The sequence below is a fragment of the Dasypus novemcinctus genome, chromosome 3, assembly GCF_030445035.2.
Source record: "Dasypus novemcinctus isolate mDasNov1 chromosome 3, mDasNov1.1.hap2, whole genome shotgun sequence".
NCBI classification, from domain to species: domain Eukaryota; kingdom Metazoa; phylum Chordata; class Mammalia; order Cingulata; family Dasypodidae; genus Dasypus; species Dasypus novemcinctus.
Genome location: NC_080675.1, coordinates 169,812,121 through 169,826,661, shown reverse-complemented (window position 1 = coordinate 169,826,661; position 14,541 = coordinate 169,812,121). Strand labels below are relative to the sequence as shown.

General features: G+C 60.7%; 1 protein-coding gene across 2 annotated transcripts in view; it reads left to right on the top strand.

Annotated features, from left to right (window-relative positions):
* The first annotated feature begins 3,540 nt into the window (after window positions 1-3,540).
* NTRK3 (neurotrophic receptor tyrosine kinase 3) overlaps window positions 3,541-14,541 on the top strand; it is a 371,583-nt gene continuing 360,582 nt past the window's right edge. Inside the window, exon 1 of one of the 2 annotated variants that reach the window (XM_004467918.5) lies at window positions 3,541-4,449. In XM_004467918.5, coding sequence (XP_004467975.2) covers window positions 4,202-4,449 — 248 coding nt within the window. In that variant the 5' untranslated portion in view covers window positions 3,541-4,201. The remainder of the gene's footprint in view (window positions 4,450-14,541) is intronic. The other variant, XM_023591542.3, reaches the window with a different exon arrangement.

Here is a 14,541-nt window from a genome sequence, read left to right as displayed (position 1 = left end):
CCAATAACGTGGCCACTGACTAGGTGTGGGCCTCCTAGAGAAGGGGATGAGGCTTTGTTAGAAAGTCAGACAGGCAAGCCGTGGGCGGGCAGGTGCCTGCAGTGGAGGGAAGTCCTGGGAGGTGGTGAACCCCAGGGTCAGCATTGTACACTTGTGTATGTGTCCTGGGTGGCAGGGAAGTTTGGCTGCTGGGGAAACATCATAAACGAGTAGTCAAGTATGAGCTGGTGCTCATGCAGCTGGAACTGCCTTTGGGAAAGGGGCATGTGTTAGGTTCCTCTAGGTCGCAGGAAAGTTGGACCACCACCCCAGCCTGTCTGGTGGGAGGCCACATGCAAATCTTGGGAACTTCCCATCTTCTCCAAACCATGGTTACCAGAGGGTATCTGCTTCGCTCTCATGGGTCTCTAAGCCTTTACTTTCTGTTTGAAAAACTGCCCATTCCTGCCTCTTACTGACAGCAGGGGTTACACTGGTGAATTTTCTCATTTCTAAGGTGCTACCTGGCATCAAATGAGGTGGGGAGAGGGGAGTTATCCCCTGACTGGTGAGATGCTGAGCTGGGCTGTGATATCCCCAGGACCCAGTGATGTCCGTAGACCGGGAAATCTGGATGATGTGAGAGGGTGGTACAGGGTGACTGAGAAGATAAAGGAAAAGTGCTGCACTCCAAATGCTCCAGACCCCAACAGGAGGGTCTCTAAGCTGGAGGCTCTCTCCTGCTTCCCATTTCCCCAAACATAGCTACCTTGGAGGCTAGGAACTGTGGAGGCATGAGTCTATTTCTACAGGCAATATGAACAGTTCATCCTCTCCTTCCCTTGAACTTGTAATACAACCTCACGGGTCTGTTTCTGACAAGGTCCTGGCATCTGAAGTACCCAGTCTATCATACTGTAAATAAATGATATCCTGAGAACCCAGTGCACTGTCTCCTCTTTATTTCCCCCAATAGTTCCTCCAGCTCAGGTCCACGTAGAATCAGAGAATATTCAAGCTGGAAAGGATTTTGGGAATCATCTCAGCACTTCTCAAACTATAATATGCTTATGAATCGCCTGGATATTTTGTGAAAATGGATATCTGGTTTTAGTGGGCCTGGGGAGGGCCTAGGAGGCTGCTTTCTAACAAGCTTCCAGGTGAGGTACCTGCTGCTGATCAGAAGGCCCGACTTAGGGTAGCGAGGGTCTCGTCCAATGAAGGCATTTGGCAGATGTGAACTCAGGCCCAGAAGGCTGAAGGGATTTGCCTATGTCAGAAATAGAACTCTGCTCTCCCCACTCCCAGGCCATCATCTTCTTTAAAAACAGCCTCCCTCCATTTCTGCAGCCATTCCCGCTCAGGCCCACAGTTTTAACATAAACATAACATCCCATCTAAGTCCCATCTGACTGGCTGGATGAAAGAACTCTTGTTCCATCAGGGCCCCTTGCTTCATGGCCTGCATTTTTACCATCTCCAAAGGGGTTTTTAAAGTTTTTTTATTTGTTCTGACTTAACGGGGACGCTTCCCCCTCTCTGCTGGAAATGTTAAAAATCGTTTCTCTCTCTCTCAAAAAAAAAATATGTGCTGGTATCTTTCAGACATGACAATTTTAGTTCAAGGCTGGAGAGCTGATGCTGGGTTAAATCCACTTGGCATTCCCTGCTCATGGATGCTCTCATGGAGAGGTCCCAGAAAGGTTCCTTGTGCTTCTCTGTCACCACCTGTCATCTCCCCACAGGGGCCAGGCTAGTGCTTCCAACTATGCCTCAGTTTCCCTGACTTTCAAATAGATTTTCTTAAACCAGTGGCAACATGGCACTGCAAGTGCCAGGGTGCTTCCCCAGAGGACTGAGAATGCCAGGGACTGGCTTAGGGCCAGTAGGAACTGGTTTGAAAATCCAAGGAGGTCGCCACTCTCTGTCCCCTCCTGCTGGTGGGAGGGCAAAATGCCAGTCTGGGGACAAGGCCATAATGGCGACAGGGGGTTGACGTCTCACTGAGACCAAGGGAAGGTGGAATGTGAGGGGAAGTCGGGAAAACTGCCTTTTATAGGCATGTTCTTTTCCTTCTTTCTTTTTCTTCTTCCACGTTTACTCCGCAGGACAGTTGCCACTCTGGGGCCCAGCCTGTCGGTGGCTGCGCCTGGGGCAGGCCGGTGGCACCCGCATACCCCTTCCCCCATCTGGCTTGCAAGTTGCATGACCTGCATCGGAATCCACCGGGGGGCGGGGGAGAATCCTTTCAGATACTGGATGCAGTTGAATTCAATGTCTTTTGCTTCCTAGCCTGCCGCGAGCCCGTATCCAAGCCCGGGGAGGAGAGCCCAGCTTTCTTCTGCGTGTGAATGCTGTAGTGTGTCTGCTTGCTCCAACTCCCCTAACCCTTTCTTCTCCCTCCTGACAGCGAATGCTCGGGTGTTCTCAGCAAACAGCTCACACTTGGCGTCTTTACATTTTTTATTAAAAAAAAAAAAATTCCCTACCGAGGTAAAAGCGGGGACCCTGTCCTCTGCGCGACAGGGTCTGAGCTCGCGTCTAGGGCTGCACCTGCTCGGAGCCCCTACCAGGAAGGGGTGCTTGTGTGGGAGGGAAGGGGGGAGGTTCTGCGCCCCCGAATCCGGAGAAAGCAGCCCGCCCGCCCCCTCAGCCGGCAGCCAGCGCCGCGCGCCCGCGAGCCGAGCCCGAGAAGCCGACCTCTGACGGCGCTGGCGTGGCGCGGGCCCAAAAATGCCCCTTGCATCTCAATTTCTCCGGCCGTTCCGCTCGCACGCCTGGCTCGCTCGGGGCCGCCCCGGCTCACATGCGCGGCTCTTGCGGCGCTCGGTCCTCCCTTCCTCGCTCCCCGCCTGCCCACGGCCGGACGCCAAACCCACCAGCCAGGAGGCGCCGGGGGCGCGGGGGCACCAGCCCGGCCGTGCCCCGCCGTCCCCTCCCTGCCCGTCGCCCCGGACTCTCGATCACGGAAACGAGGGTCGTTCAGACGGAGCCCCGCGCGCCCGCGGCCTCCCTCCCCGGTTGCGGGGGCCTCTGCGGGGTGCCCGTGCGCTCCCGACCTCCCCGTCGCCGCCCGCCCGCCGGCGCCCCCCACCCGGGCTCGGGAGCGCTCCCCGGCCACCTCGGCCGCGTTCATCTCACTTCCTCCCGCGGTCCCGATTGCCGCAAAACCGGGCAGCGCGAGGGCCAAAAAGTGGAGAGGAGCGCGCCTGGCCGCGTCGCGCAGCCGGCGCGTCCACGCCCCCTCCCCAGCCCCGACCCTCACAATCCCAACTGCAACTTTTCCCCTCCCGTCCCGGTTTTCCCGTGGCTGCGGCGAGCGGGCGCGGGGCCGCAAGGCGTGGAGCGGGCGGGCGGGCGGCTGCGGGTGGCGGTGCCGGCGAGAGCCGCGAGCCGGCGAGTGGGTGGGTGGGTGAGTGGGTGGGGAGGGAGGAGGGAGAGGACGGGAGGGGAGGAAGAGGGGTGTGGGGGGGGGGAGAGGGAGAGAGGGAGGGGGAGATTCCGCTCTCCTGCCGCTCCCAGTCTGGGCGGGGGGCGGGGGGAGGAGGCTGAGAGGAGGGAGGGGAGGAGGGAGGGGAGGAGGGCGCCGTGAAAGACGCGCCGAGAACCCGTGCGTTTCGTAAGGCTCCGGGCACTTGTACATTTCTGCAGGCGCGCGGCGAGCCATTCGCGGCGGCCGCTGCAGCTCGGACTGCATCTTCCTCCTCCTCCTGCCCGCGGGTTCCGGGCGTGTGTGTGTCTGTGTGTGTGTGTGTGTGAGAGAGAGAGAGCGTGTGCTTTGCAGGTGTGTCCGTTTTCAGTCGGTCCAGTCGGTGGGACTTGGTGACTTTCGCACCTTTTTTTTTCGTTTTTTTTTTTCTTTTTTTCTTCTTTTCTTCCTTTGGCCTCCCCGCCGTCTGTGGCAACCCTGCAAAGTCTCGGAGTCGGAGAGCGCGGCTCGCGCCCGGAGCCCCCGGACCCGGCGAGCCGGCCACCATGCCCGGCCGACCGCGCCACTAGGCGCTCCCCGCGGCTCCCACCCGGCGGCTGCGGCGGCCGCGATGGTTTCAGACGCTGAAGGCTTTTGCATCTGATCGCTCGGCGTTTCAAAGGCAGAGGCCCCCCTCCCCCTTCCCCCCTCCCTCGCTGTCTTTGTTTCCTTCCCCCCCCCTGCTCTCCCCACTCCCCCCACCCCACCCCCCTCTCCTCTCCTCCTCCTCTTTTTTAGAAGCAGCCACCGGAGATGGATGTCTCTCTTTGCCCAGCCAAGTGTAGTTTCTGGCGGATTTTCTTGCTGGGAAGCGTCTGGCTGGACTATGTGGGCTCCGTGCTGGCTTGCCCTGCAAATTGTGTCTGCAGCAAGACGGAGATCAATTGCCGGCGGCCGGACGATGGGAGCCTCTTCCCCCTCCTGGAAGGACAGGATTCAGGGAACAGCAACGGGAACGCCAACATCAACATCACGGACATCTCAAGGAATATCACTTCCATGTAAGTCGGGCGGCCGCTCCCCAGCCCGCCTCCCCCCCGCGCTCCGCGTCGCCCGGGGCCGGCCCTCCGCCCGCCCCGGCTCGCCGCCGCCCGCCGCCCGCAACCCGCCGGGCGCGCGTCAGGCTCGCTCTGGCTCGGGAGATGCTCGCAAGCCGCGTAGTCCAGGTGTCTCGGGGCCCTGGCGAGGCGTGAGCCGGGGATGCGGGTGCGCGCCTCTCCCCCGGAGAGGACCCCAGCCCGCCCAGGGCGCGCGGGGCCCAGCTCCCGCCCCCGCCCCCACCCTCTGCTGGCCGGTGTGCAGGGTGCGAATCGGGTTCTCTGCCCCCCACGAAATAGCAACAGTTTGGCCACGCTCAAGTGGAATAAAGTAGACGAGGTGCCATTCCCTGGCAGCGGCGGCGGCGGTGACAGCGGCGGCGGCGCTTCGCCGAGGGGGAAGGTGACAGATAGGGGCTGCTCGCGACCCAGCCGAGATGTTGAACGATTTCCTTTTGGAAACGGCGAAAACATGCTGACAAGTAAACAAGTTGGGAGCTGGCTGCTCGCGGGGAGACTTTGGTCGTGTCGAGGCCGTAATGGACGCCAACTTCCCCTTTCCTCTCGCCCGCCCTCTCCAACCCCATTTTGGGCATTTCCGAGACACCCCCTTTTCCCACCCTCATCTGCATCTGGGCGCCTACAGATCCCTTCCCTGTTTGGGTGTTGCTCACTGCTCCGGATAATTTCCAGCCAGGAGGGTGCAGGCAGAGGGGAGGGCGTGCGTTTTGGGGAAGGGAAGGTTCTCGTTTGATGGTGCAGATCCGTTTATTTGGAAAAGCCAACTCTGACCGGGAGATATTTGCCTGGTTCTGCGGGTCTGCTTGAGACCCGCGGTGGCCTGCTCTTTTCTTATTATTTTTCTTTCGTGGGTTTGGGGCGGGAGGATCAGAAGCCTGGAAGAGGGAGAACTCGAGAGCTCAGGGACCTGCGGGGCTGCCCCGCTTTTCTTCCCCCCACCTGGGGGGAAGCCCACCAGGCCAGGCAACCCCCTCCCATCCCGCCTCCCTGGAGATTGCTCAGGGGACAGGCTCGCGCCTATCTTCCCCCAAGGTCCCCACCCCTAGGGGACGCTGGTAGTGGGTGGGATGCTGAGAAGATTTGCAGGGAGTCCTGGCCGGGATCTGAGGAAGACATTTGGGGTGGCTCTTTGCCCCTTGGGTGGAATCTCCAGGGGCCAAATCTGCTGTTCCAGCTGCTCTCCCAGCCTCCAGCCCTCCCTTCGCCTCGACGAAACGCGGTGCTGGGGCGGTGAAGCCCGCAGGAATTGCAGCCCTGCCCTCCCCTCCCGAAAGCCCCGGGGCCCTCTCGGTTTGGTGGAGACCCTGCTGAGCTCTTGCAGGTCATAGTTGGAGGGAAAGGCTCAGCCCAGGAAATGCCCCTGACTCCTGGCCCAGGAGGCAAGCCGGACCCAAATCCCAGCGCTGCCATTCCACCATTCACCCCCTGACACCCTTCAACCGGCCCGGAGGTGCCCTGATAAGCGGCCACGCGGGAGGGGGCGGTGGAGAGGGAGGAGGGCGGAAGAAACAGGGTGGCCGGGCCCTGCCTCTCCCTGCAGGCCCCAGTGTGTCAGCGTGAGAGGAGGCAGGCAGGGGGATCCTGGGTGAGACTGTCGGGGAAACTCAGACTTGGAAGTACACCCGGGACCTGGGCGTGGGGGCAGGGGAGGGCTTAGGGCGGGTTCTGGGGCTCAGGAGCGCACCTAGGAATATCCAGGGGCTTGGGTGGGCCAAGGTTTGGAGGGGAGGCCCCTGCGTGCCCAGCACGGGTCTCTGGCGGTGGCTCGCTCAGCTAGCCTGTTCTCTGATGGAGGGATGTTGTAGCCGTAGGACGCTGTCGGAGGCAGGGATGGGTGCAATCACATAGGCTCTTTATAGCCACTTGGAGGTGTTGAGCCTCTGAAAATGATGCTTGCAGACGCGGTGTGCTGGGGAAGAGTTGGGTTGGTTTCTCCAGGCTGAAGGTCTGAGGCAGGGCTGCTGGAAAGGTCGGTGATGGGAGGGGACTGGGGTGGCCTCCTTCGCCACCGGAAGGCCCCACAGTTAGCAGGGAGTAGACTGGGACCCCCGTGTGTGTCCTCCGTCCTTGCTTCAGGACTGTGCCTCTGTGGCGGGGAGTCAGGGTCCCTTTCCCTAAACCCACCCCAGCACCTAAGAGGAAGGAGCTGGATTCCCACAGGAGTGGGAGGAGTGGCAGGTGGGGAGGGGGTCAGAGGCCACGGGGCCCGTGACCTCTCCTGCCCCGTCTTCTCCCCAGTGCCCTGTTATATCTATGGCTGGTATTGACCGAAGGGCCTGGCCTTCCATCCCCGAGGCCAGAGCGCCGCTGTGGACAGCGCTGGGGTGGGGGCGCGCTCGCCCCGGGAAGCAGATGTGAGATGTGGCCGTCCCTGAGGTAGTGGAGGCCCAGGGGGTAAAGGAACTTTCCCAGGCGCTCCCAGCCCCGTGGGGGAGCCTGCGTTAGACCCTTGGTCTCCCCACCACCAAAGCCTGGGCCCACCTTCCTGGGGGGGCAGCCCGTGGTAGCAGGCGTGGAGCCAGGGCCTGCCGGCCAAGAAACCGCCCACAGACTGGGAAGGGGGCCGTGGGGAAGCCCGGCTTTGTGGGAGAGATGCTCCCTCCAGATGGCTGCTGCTCCGGGGAGTGGACCGGTCCCCAGCCTCCCCGAGCCCTTGGCCTGAGAGGGTGAGGAAGGAGCTGGGGCAGGAGCTGGAGCTCCCTCAGGCCCTGAGAAGGAGCCCTGGGGATGGAGCCAGCCGGTCCCCACAGGTTCCCCCCCCATTTCCAGGCTGGCTGACGTGCTCTGGGCTGTGGCGTCCTGAGGCTCAGTCGCTGGGCTCGGGTGCGCCTGAGTTTTAAGAGGGACAAGAAGAAAAGGAGGCCTGAGGGTTCCTCCTCTCGGGGTGCTGTGGGGTGGCCCTGGGGAACTCCTCCGGGCTTGGCTGAGAACTGCTCCTGCCGAGGAGGTGGCCTCCCGGTGTGGCTGCCCCGGTCATTGTCTCAGGAGGAAATCAGCCACAAGGCGTCCGGGCAGAAGTGTGGCTCTCACCTTGCCCTCCACAGGCCCCCTCGGCCTCCTGTGCACTGGAGCTGTGGCTTCACAGCACCCTCGACGGGCCCAGGCGCGGCCGCGCCCAGCCGGGCTCTGACGTCACGAGGGCAGGAGGGTGGTGGCGGGGGGCGTCTCTTGGGCTGTCAGAAAGAAAATGACGGGGGAGAGGAGGGCATCGTGTGCCACCTGGGCCAGTGTTCTTGGGGCTGGCCCCTGCCACCCCAGGGTGGGTGTTTGGTGACCCTCTGGCCCCTTTATTTTGCCCTGCCCCCCTTCCCCCATCTCTCCCCTTAGGCCCGCCCCTGGCTGGGTCGTGGATCATTTGGGGCCTTGGCTGCTGTCCGGCCCCTGGATTCTCAGCCTCTCTGAGGATCACGGGTGACCCAGCCATGGCAGTTACCTACGGGAGCTCGGATCTGGGCAGGTGTGTGAGCCAGGTGTCGTGGGGCTCGGGGAGGAGGCCCGGGAAGGTGCTGGAGCCCCAGGATTGGAACTAGGCCTGGGAGAGGGAGGCCGAGATGTGAGGGGCCTTAAGGTGGTGGGTGGGGTATAGTCCTGGGAGAAGGGGTGCCTCCAGGGTGAAAGCCAGCACCTGGACCCCAGATATCCTGGGAGTGCACCTGGAGCCTGGGGCCACTGGGGTCAGTTCTTGGCTGGGCACCCCGGGGCCCGGGGTGATAGCTGTGTAGCTCCAGGGTGCCTGGGCACACGACAGCTTTGGGCAAAACCAGCCCCGCCTGGCGCGAGTTCAGAGAAGGGGTGTCGCCCCCCAGAGAGCTGAGCCCGGAGCCCTGGCGTGGAGTCGGGGTCCTGGGAGGCACCGCCGGCCCTCCTGCCTGGCTGGAGTGAGTGCTGTGTGAGGGGAGGGGCCGGCCCTCTCCCAGGGGACGCTCCACCCCTGCCCTGCCTGTCTCAGTCTGCTGGCTCCTCCTGGCTGTGCGGAGGGACCAGGCCCCCCAGCCCTGCTGGTCCCCGGGCAGGAGCGTGGGTCGCTTGCAGCCAAACCCCCACTTGGGATGGCCTTTGCAGGATCGTGGCATCCCCACTGCAGCCTGGGGTCCCCGAGTCAAGCACTCTACCCAGCGGCTTGCCCTGGGCTGATGGTCCTTCTCCAGCCTCCCCTGGGGGCCTCCCAGTGGCCAATGGCAGCGTAGGACCAGGAGAGAGCCAGGACACGTGGCCTGATTCACTGTGAATTGAGGCCACGGAGCTGAGTGTCCCTCCTAGCTCGGACACATGCCACCTCAGAGCCAAAGTGACACCCCCAGGGGGCTTGGCAAGGCCACTGGATAGAGCTTCTCCAGGCACCTCCTTTGGGATCAGAAGCCGCCCTTGTGATGTCCTGGGGAGGTTGGTTAGGAGGAGGGCACAGGGTGCTGCCTGGCCGGCCCCTGGCCCTTCTGCTCTCCCTTTCTTCTCCACTTCTAGAAAGCTCCAGGCCTCCAGAAAGTGCCACATACACCCAGACCAAATGCCACACCTAGTAAGGATGTGCTGGGGCCGCAGGCTCTCTCTAAATGACAGACCCCCAGATTCCTGCCCCCAGGCCCCTGCCCTGAGCTCAGGGCAGGCAGGAGGTGTCCCTTTGCAAAGCCCCCTACCCGTTGCCACGAATTGTGAGGACAAAATGGTCGGGCTTGTATTTCAAGTGATTTTTACCCAATGCAATAAATATGAGTACTCGGGGGTTAGAAGATAAAATGTGCTGATGGATGGGCCATAAATGGGCAAAAAGGCTTGGTGCCCACTGTTCTGGTGACAGAAAGGGCTGAGCTTGAGAAGGAGACTGATCGGTGGCAGGTGAGGCCATCCCAAAGCACCCCCGACTCCCCTCCTGGCTCTGTCCAAGGAGGGATTGCTCACTTGGGGGTAGGGGCAGTGTGAGAAGGCCAACGGCTGTGTGGAGCTCCCTGCCTAGTTCCAAGGCCCCCCGGCCCCCTGCGTTGGGTGGTCTCAAGGGACAGTCTCCTTGTCCCCACGGGGTCCCGGCCCTCTGCCCCAGGCAGCGTGTTGTCCAGTCGCGCTAAGAAGCCCCTCACTGTTGAATATCCCGCCTTCCGGCTTACAGCTGAGGATTGCACTTTGGTGACAGCGCCTGAGGTCCAAAGCAGGGTTGAGCAGCCCCATTTCACAGATTATTAGCAAACCAGCGCCCGGAGCCCCCCACAGAAGCGGCACGGCACGAGGCCAGCCCTGGGCGCCTCCCCTCCCTGCCCTGCCTCTGCTCCCGTGGGCTCCGGTCCCCCTCGGGCCCGTGGCCCCTTCGGCTGGACACGCCATGGCGTGGCGGGGAGGGGCCCCAGCCCTGTGGGAATGGCGCATCTCTGAGGGACTCCGGAGGCTGGGCGTCCTGGCAAGTGGGTGGAAGAGGGGCATGAATGAGGCTGGACCCGGGCCCCCAGACCTCTTGGTGACCAAATGAGTCATCAGCCCGAGTCATGTGGCTCTCGGGGCCTCATTGGACTCTGCTTTGGGAAACACAAACAAGCCTTGTGCCCGGGACACGCTTCTTCTCTTAGATGGGTTGGGTCATAAAGGGTGAGACTCCAGGGAAAGCAAAGCAAAAGCTGGAGGTGCCCAGTGGGACCCCCAGAGCCCTCCCAGAGGATCCCCCAGGAGCTGCTTAGCCCCAGTGCAGCACCCCGAGCTCAAGGCGCCCCTGCAGGAGCTACTCCCTCTCATTACTGGGGAGGAACTTCTGGAGGCTTCTCTTCTCGGGCACGCTTCCTTGCTGATGGTGAGGTGTCACCTCCTCCAAGGTGCCGTGGCTCCTGATCGAGGCACTTTGTCAAAGCCAGAGCCTCCCCCGTGGCTGTGTCTCCCTCCAGGGCGATGTTTCCAAATCCGGGGTTCCCAGAGGCAGCGACTCCGGGAGGCTGGCAGCCCCAGGGCTCCTCGCAGCTTGTAGCCCACGCCAGTTAGAAATAAACTCGGAGGGCTTCTGCTGCCGTTCCTTCCCCACCCAGATGTCCCGAGGCACAGGGGGGCTCTGGCAGCTGCTCTCTTCCTGTGCCCTGGTTTCCCCAGCAGCAACTCTGGGCCAGGCCCCTCCTGAGCGGTAGATAGCTACTTCCCTCCTCCGGGCCTCGTTTTCCTTATCTGTAAAATGAGAATAATTACGTTAGAGAGGCGCTCTGTGGAAGTGCAGTGCCTTGGATCTTGCCTGGCTAATCGTAAACTGTCAGTTCATAAAGAGTAACAGCAGGTGCTTTTTGAGCGCTTGTGTTCCGCTATTAGCCCCATCCCACAGGTGGGGAAACTGAGGACAGAGAAGAAACTTGACCTGCTTCATTTCACGCCGCTGGTAACTGGCAGAGCAATGTGGTGTTATGTTCTTTTACCCTTTTGCCACCCTTTTATGCATACTAATATTTTATATGTATACACACACAGGCATGCATGCATGAACCTGTGACTATTATGAGAAATTACTACTGCTACTGCTAAATAGCAATCGCATAAAAAGGTTGATGTGACCGTCTGGAGGATCTTTTATTTTGTGGCCTTCCAGATCCCTGGGTGAGAGCTGCCCTGGCTGGGGCTGGAAGGGGAGGCCCCTGGCATGATTCTGGGTGTGCTGGTGGCCGAGCAGTGGAGGCCGACAGGGTCACAGGCCTCTACCGGTGGGGGAGGCTTTGAGTCCCTCTCTTTTTTTTTTTTTTTTTTATTGACTTTGTAATAATATTACATTAAAAATATATATGTGAGGTCCCATTCAGCCCCACCCCCCACCCCCCCTTTCCCCCCCCCCAACAACACTCGTTCCCATCATCATGACACATCCATTGGATTTGGTAAGTACATCTTTGGGCCCCTCTGCACCTCATATACATTGGTTCACATCATGGCCCCCACTCTCCTCCATTCCATCCAGTGGGCCCTGTGAGGATTTACAATGTCTGGTGATTACCTCTGAAGCACCATCCAGGGCAGCTCCATGTCCCAAAGACGCCTCCACCTCTCATTTGAGTCCCTCTCTTGACTGCTTCCCCCGAGGCTGTGTCTCCACCAAGTGAGCAGGTGCCAGCCGGAGCTGGCGGGGATTCAGGAAGCTGGAGACTGGGCCCCAGCCAGCTCCTTTGGGGACTGAGACAGGGCCAGGGGACCATGTCCCTGATTCTCCCTGGCCAGAGAGGGCCTGGAGGGCGTGGGGAGAGGGCTGGGCGGCTTCTCCCAGGTAGAGCTTCGGGCACCAGGACTGCTTCTGGATGCAGAGTGAGAGGGCGGCTGAAGGGCTGGGCAGCTGGTAGTTAGGGCATCTTTCCTGAAGGGTGAATTCTGAGTCTGCCTGGGCCGTCCCCCGGCCCCCTCCTTGAGAGAGCAGCCTCTACTCCCTCTGTGCTTCTTTGGGTCAGTATTGCTCTCCCCTCATTCCTCATGGAAGCACCTCTGTCTCTCCTGCAAATGTGGGAGTGGGCTCTGGGCCTGGGGCTGCTGCAGCTGCCCCTGGAGGGCGCTGGAGTGTCCTGCAGTGCACCTGTGGCTGAGGACAGGCGTGGCTGTGGGCACCCTGCTTTTGCTGCTGCCGGGCTGAATGAGCTTGCCAAGTCACAGGACCTTTTGGGCCTTAGTTTCCCCTTCTTGGAGTTGGTCGATTGGTCATCATTGGGATTTGTAAATGATCAGGTACCATGTAGTTTATTTCCATTCCCAGACATCTGGGAGGAATTTTGCATCAGGAGGATCAAGACTTTGAACCTAGAAAAAGGCTCTCAGGAATAATTTGGGCCAAACCACCCAGGTTTTTTTTTTTAAAGATTTATTTATTTTATTTTTATTCCCCACCCCCTGCCCCAGTTGTCTGTTCTCTGTGTCTATTTGCTGCGTGTTCTTATTTGTCCGCTTCTGTTGTTGTCAGCGGCATGGGAATCTGTGTTTCTTTTTGTTGCGTCATCTTGCTGTGTCAGCTCTCGCTGTGTGTGGCACCATTCCTGGACAGGCTGCACTTTCTTTCGCGCTGGGCGGCTCTCCTTATGGGGCACACTCCTTGCACGTGGGGCTCCCCTATGCGGGGACACCCCTGCGTGGCACGGCACTCCATGTGCGCATCAGCGCTGCATGTGGGCCAGCTCCACACGGGTCAAGGAGGCCCGGGGTTTCAACTGCAGACCTCCCATGTGGTAGACGGACGCCCTAACCACTGAGCCAAGTCCACCTCCCCAGTTTTATTTTTCAAGGAGGCACCGTGGATTTAACCTGGGACCTCGAGCTGGCGAAGCAGGCGCTCAACCACCGAGCCACACCTGCTCCGCAGACTGCCCGGTTTCACAGATGGGAAGCTTGAGGCTCACGAGGGGTGAATTCACTTGACCTAATCGCCCAGTGAGCTCTTGGCACAACCCCCCCCTCGCTGGTGTGTGTCTCCCCCCCACCTGCCCTCCATGGTGCCTGCTCCAGGGCTGAGGGATTTGGGCTCTAGCAGAAGCAGGGAAGGGTGGATGGCTCCTGGGAGCCGTCAGCTCCCTGCCGAGGGAGGGGAAGGGTTAAGGGAGCAGTGCTCGCCTCACAGTCCTAATCCCGGCTGCCTCCCACGGTAAACTAGGCTGTGCGCGCCGCCAGGGCTTCTCCGCGCTCGCAAAAGCGCATCTCCTGTGCTCTGTGCACACCGGGTCCGAGGTCTGCGTAAACAAATCCTGAAGCCTTTGGCTTCCTGCCCGCCCAGATCGTCCGCGCTGAGACCCCAGCGGCCACCAGAGGGCAGTGCGGCGCACGAGACGGTCCAGGCTGGTGGCTTCGCAGGGTGTGAGGGGGGCGGTGGGATGTACGTGGCAGCCCGGCTTTGAGGGTCCTTCCTGAGGCTGGGCAGGGAGGTCAGCTCTCCCTTGGGCGGCCTCCGTCTGCGGAGCTGGCCCTGCCTCGTCGTGTGCCCGCGCCCAGCAGGGCCGAGTTTTGCAGACCTGGTCTCTGGGCTCAGGGGCTGTGGCTCCCTCCTGGGGGTGGGGTGCTGTGGCTGGAGTCTGCCTGGAGGGCGGAAGGAGCCGTGCGCTTGCCCAGGGCGTACTGGAGAGGAAAGAGTGGGCTGTAGCCCCTGCCCACAGGAGATCACAGTCTCGGTGGAGGCACAGACAAGTTGACAAATGGTGACACCGTGTTGTGTCACGGCAGAAGTGAGCTTCGGGAACCCCTGCGCCTGTCCCATACCCTGGCCAAGTGTGGGGGTGTCTTTCATCCCTCTCCGTCCCCTCGCCTCCCCAGCGCGGGAGTTACTAGGGGTAAAGTAGCTGCTCAGTAAATGTCCGGTGCCGCCGTTCATCAGGATTGAGCTTTGGGGCAGTCCTCTAGATGCTCTAGAGTCTAGACCCTATAGCTCTAAAGGCCTGGTGCGAAATTGCTTCTTCCCATGAGTACGCGGGCCCCTCGCTCTCTGCTCCAGGCGGGCTGGGCTTTGAGCAGGTGCTGCCGTGTTCCATGCGCTCGTTGGCCCTGGAGTGGGCCTCACCCACAGATGTGGTACTCGGCTTCGGCGCCTGGCCCGTCCTGCATTTGTGGTGGGTGCGGAGGTGACGGGGCTGGCGGTCCTGTCCCGAGGGCCGACACCTGGGCGGGGCTGCCGCAAGCCAGGGCGGTGGGCAGGGCCCTTTCTGTTGTGGTCAGTCCTTCCCCCTTCTTATTTCTCTCTCATGTTTTCTCAAGGCTGATCCAGAGCAGGGGGGAAGCGCAGGCTTAGGGCCCTCCTGCTGGGACAAAGAGCATTTGCATATACGAGACTGCACTTAGTAATTGTGGCAACTACTAAGGAAGTTTCCGCTCCTGACTGCCTCTTCCTGCCTGTCTGACCCTGGGTTGACTGCCTAACTCTTTTGACCCTCAGTTTCCTCGTCTAGAAAATAGAGATTATAAGGCCCCTTGTGAGAATTCAGTGAGAACGTGTGCTGCACGCACACGCAAGACTCTTAATGCTCGCGCTTTCTCTCGTTTCCTTGCCCTTCCCTTTTCCACCCTCGGGAACCTGGTCCATGCCTGCCTGAACAGTTTATATGGCCCTCACGTGATCTTCCTCTT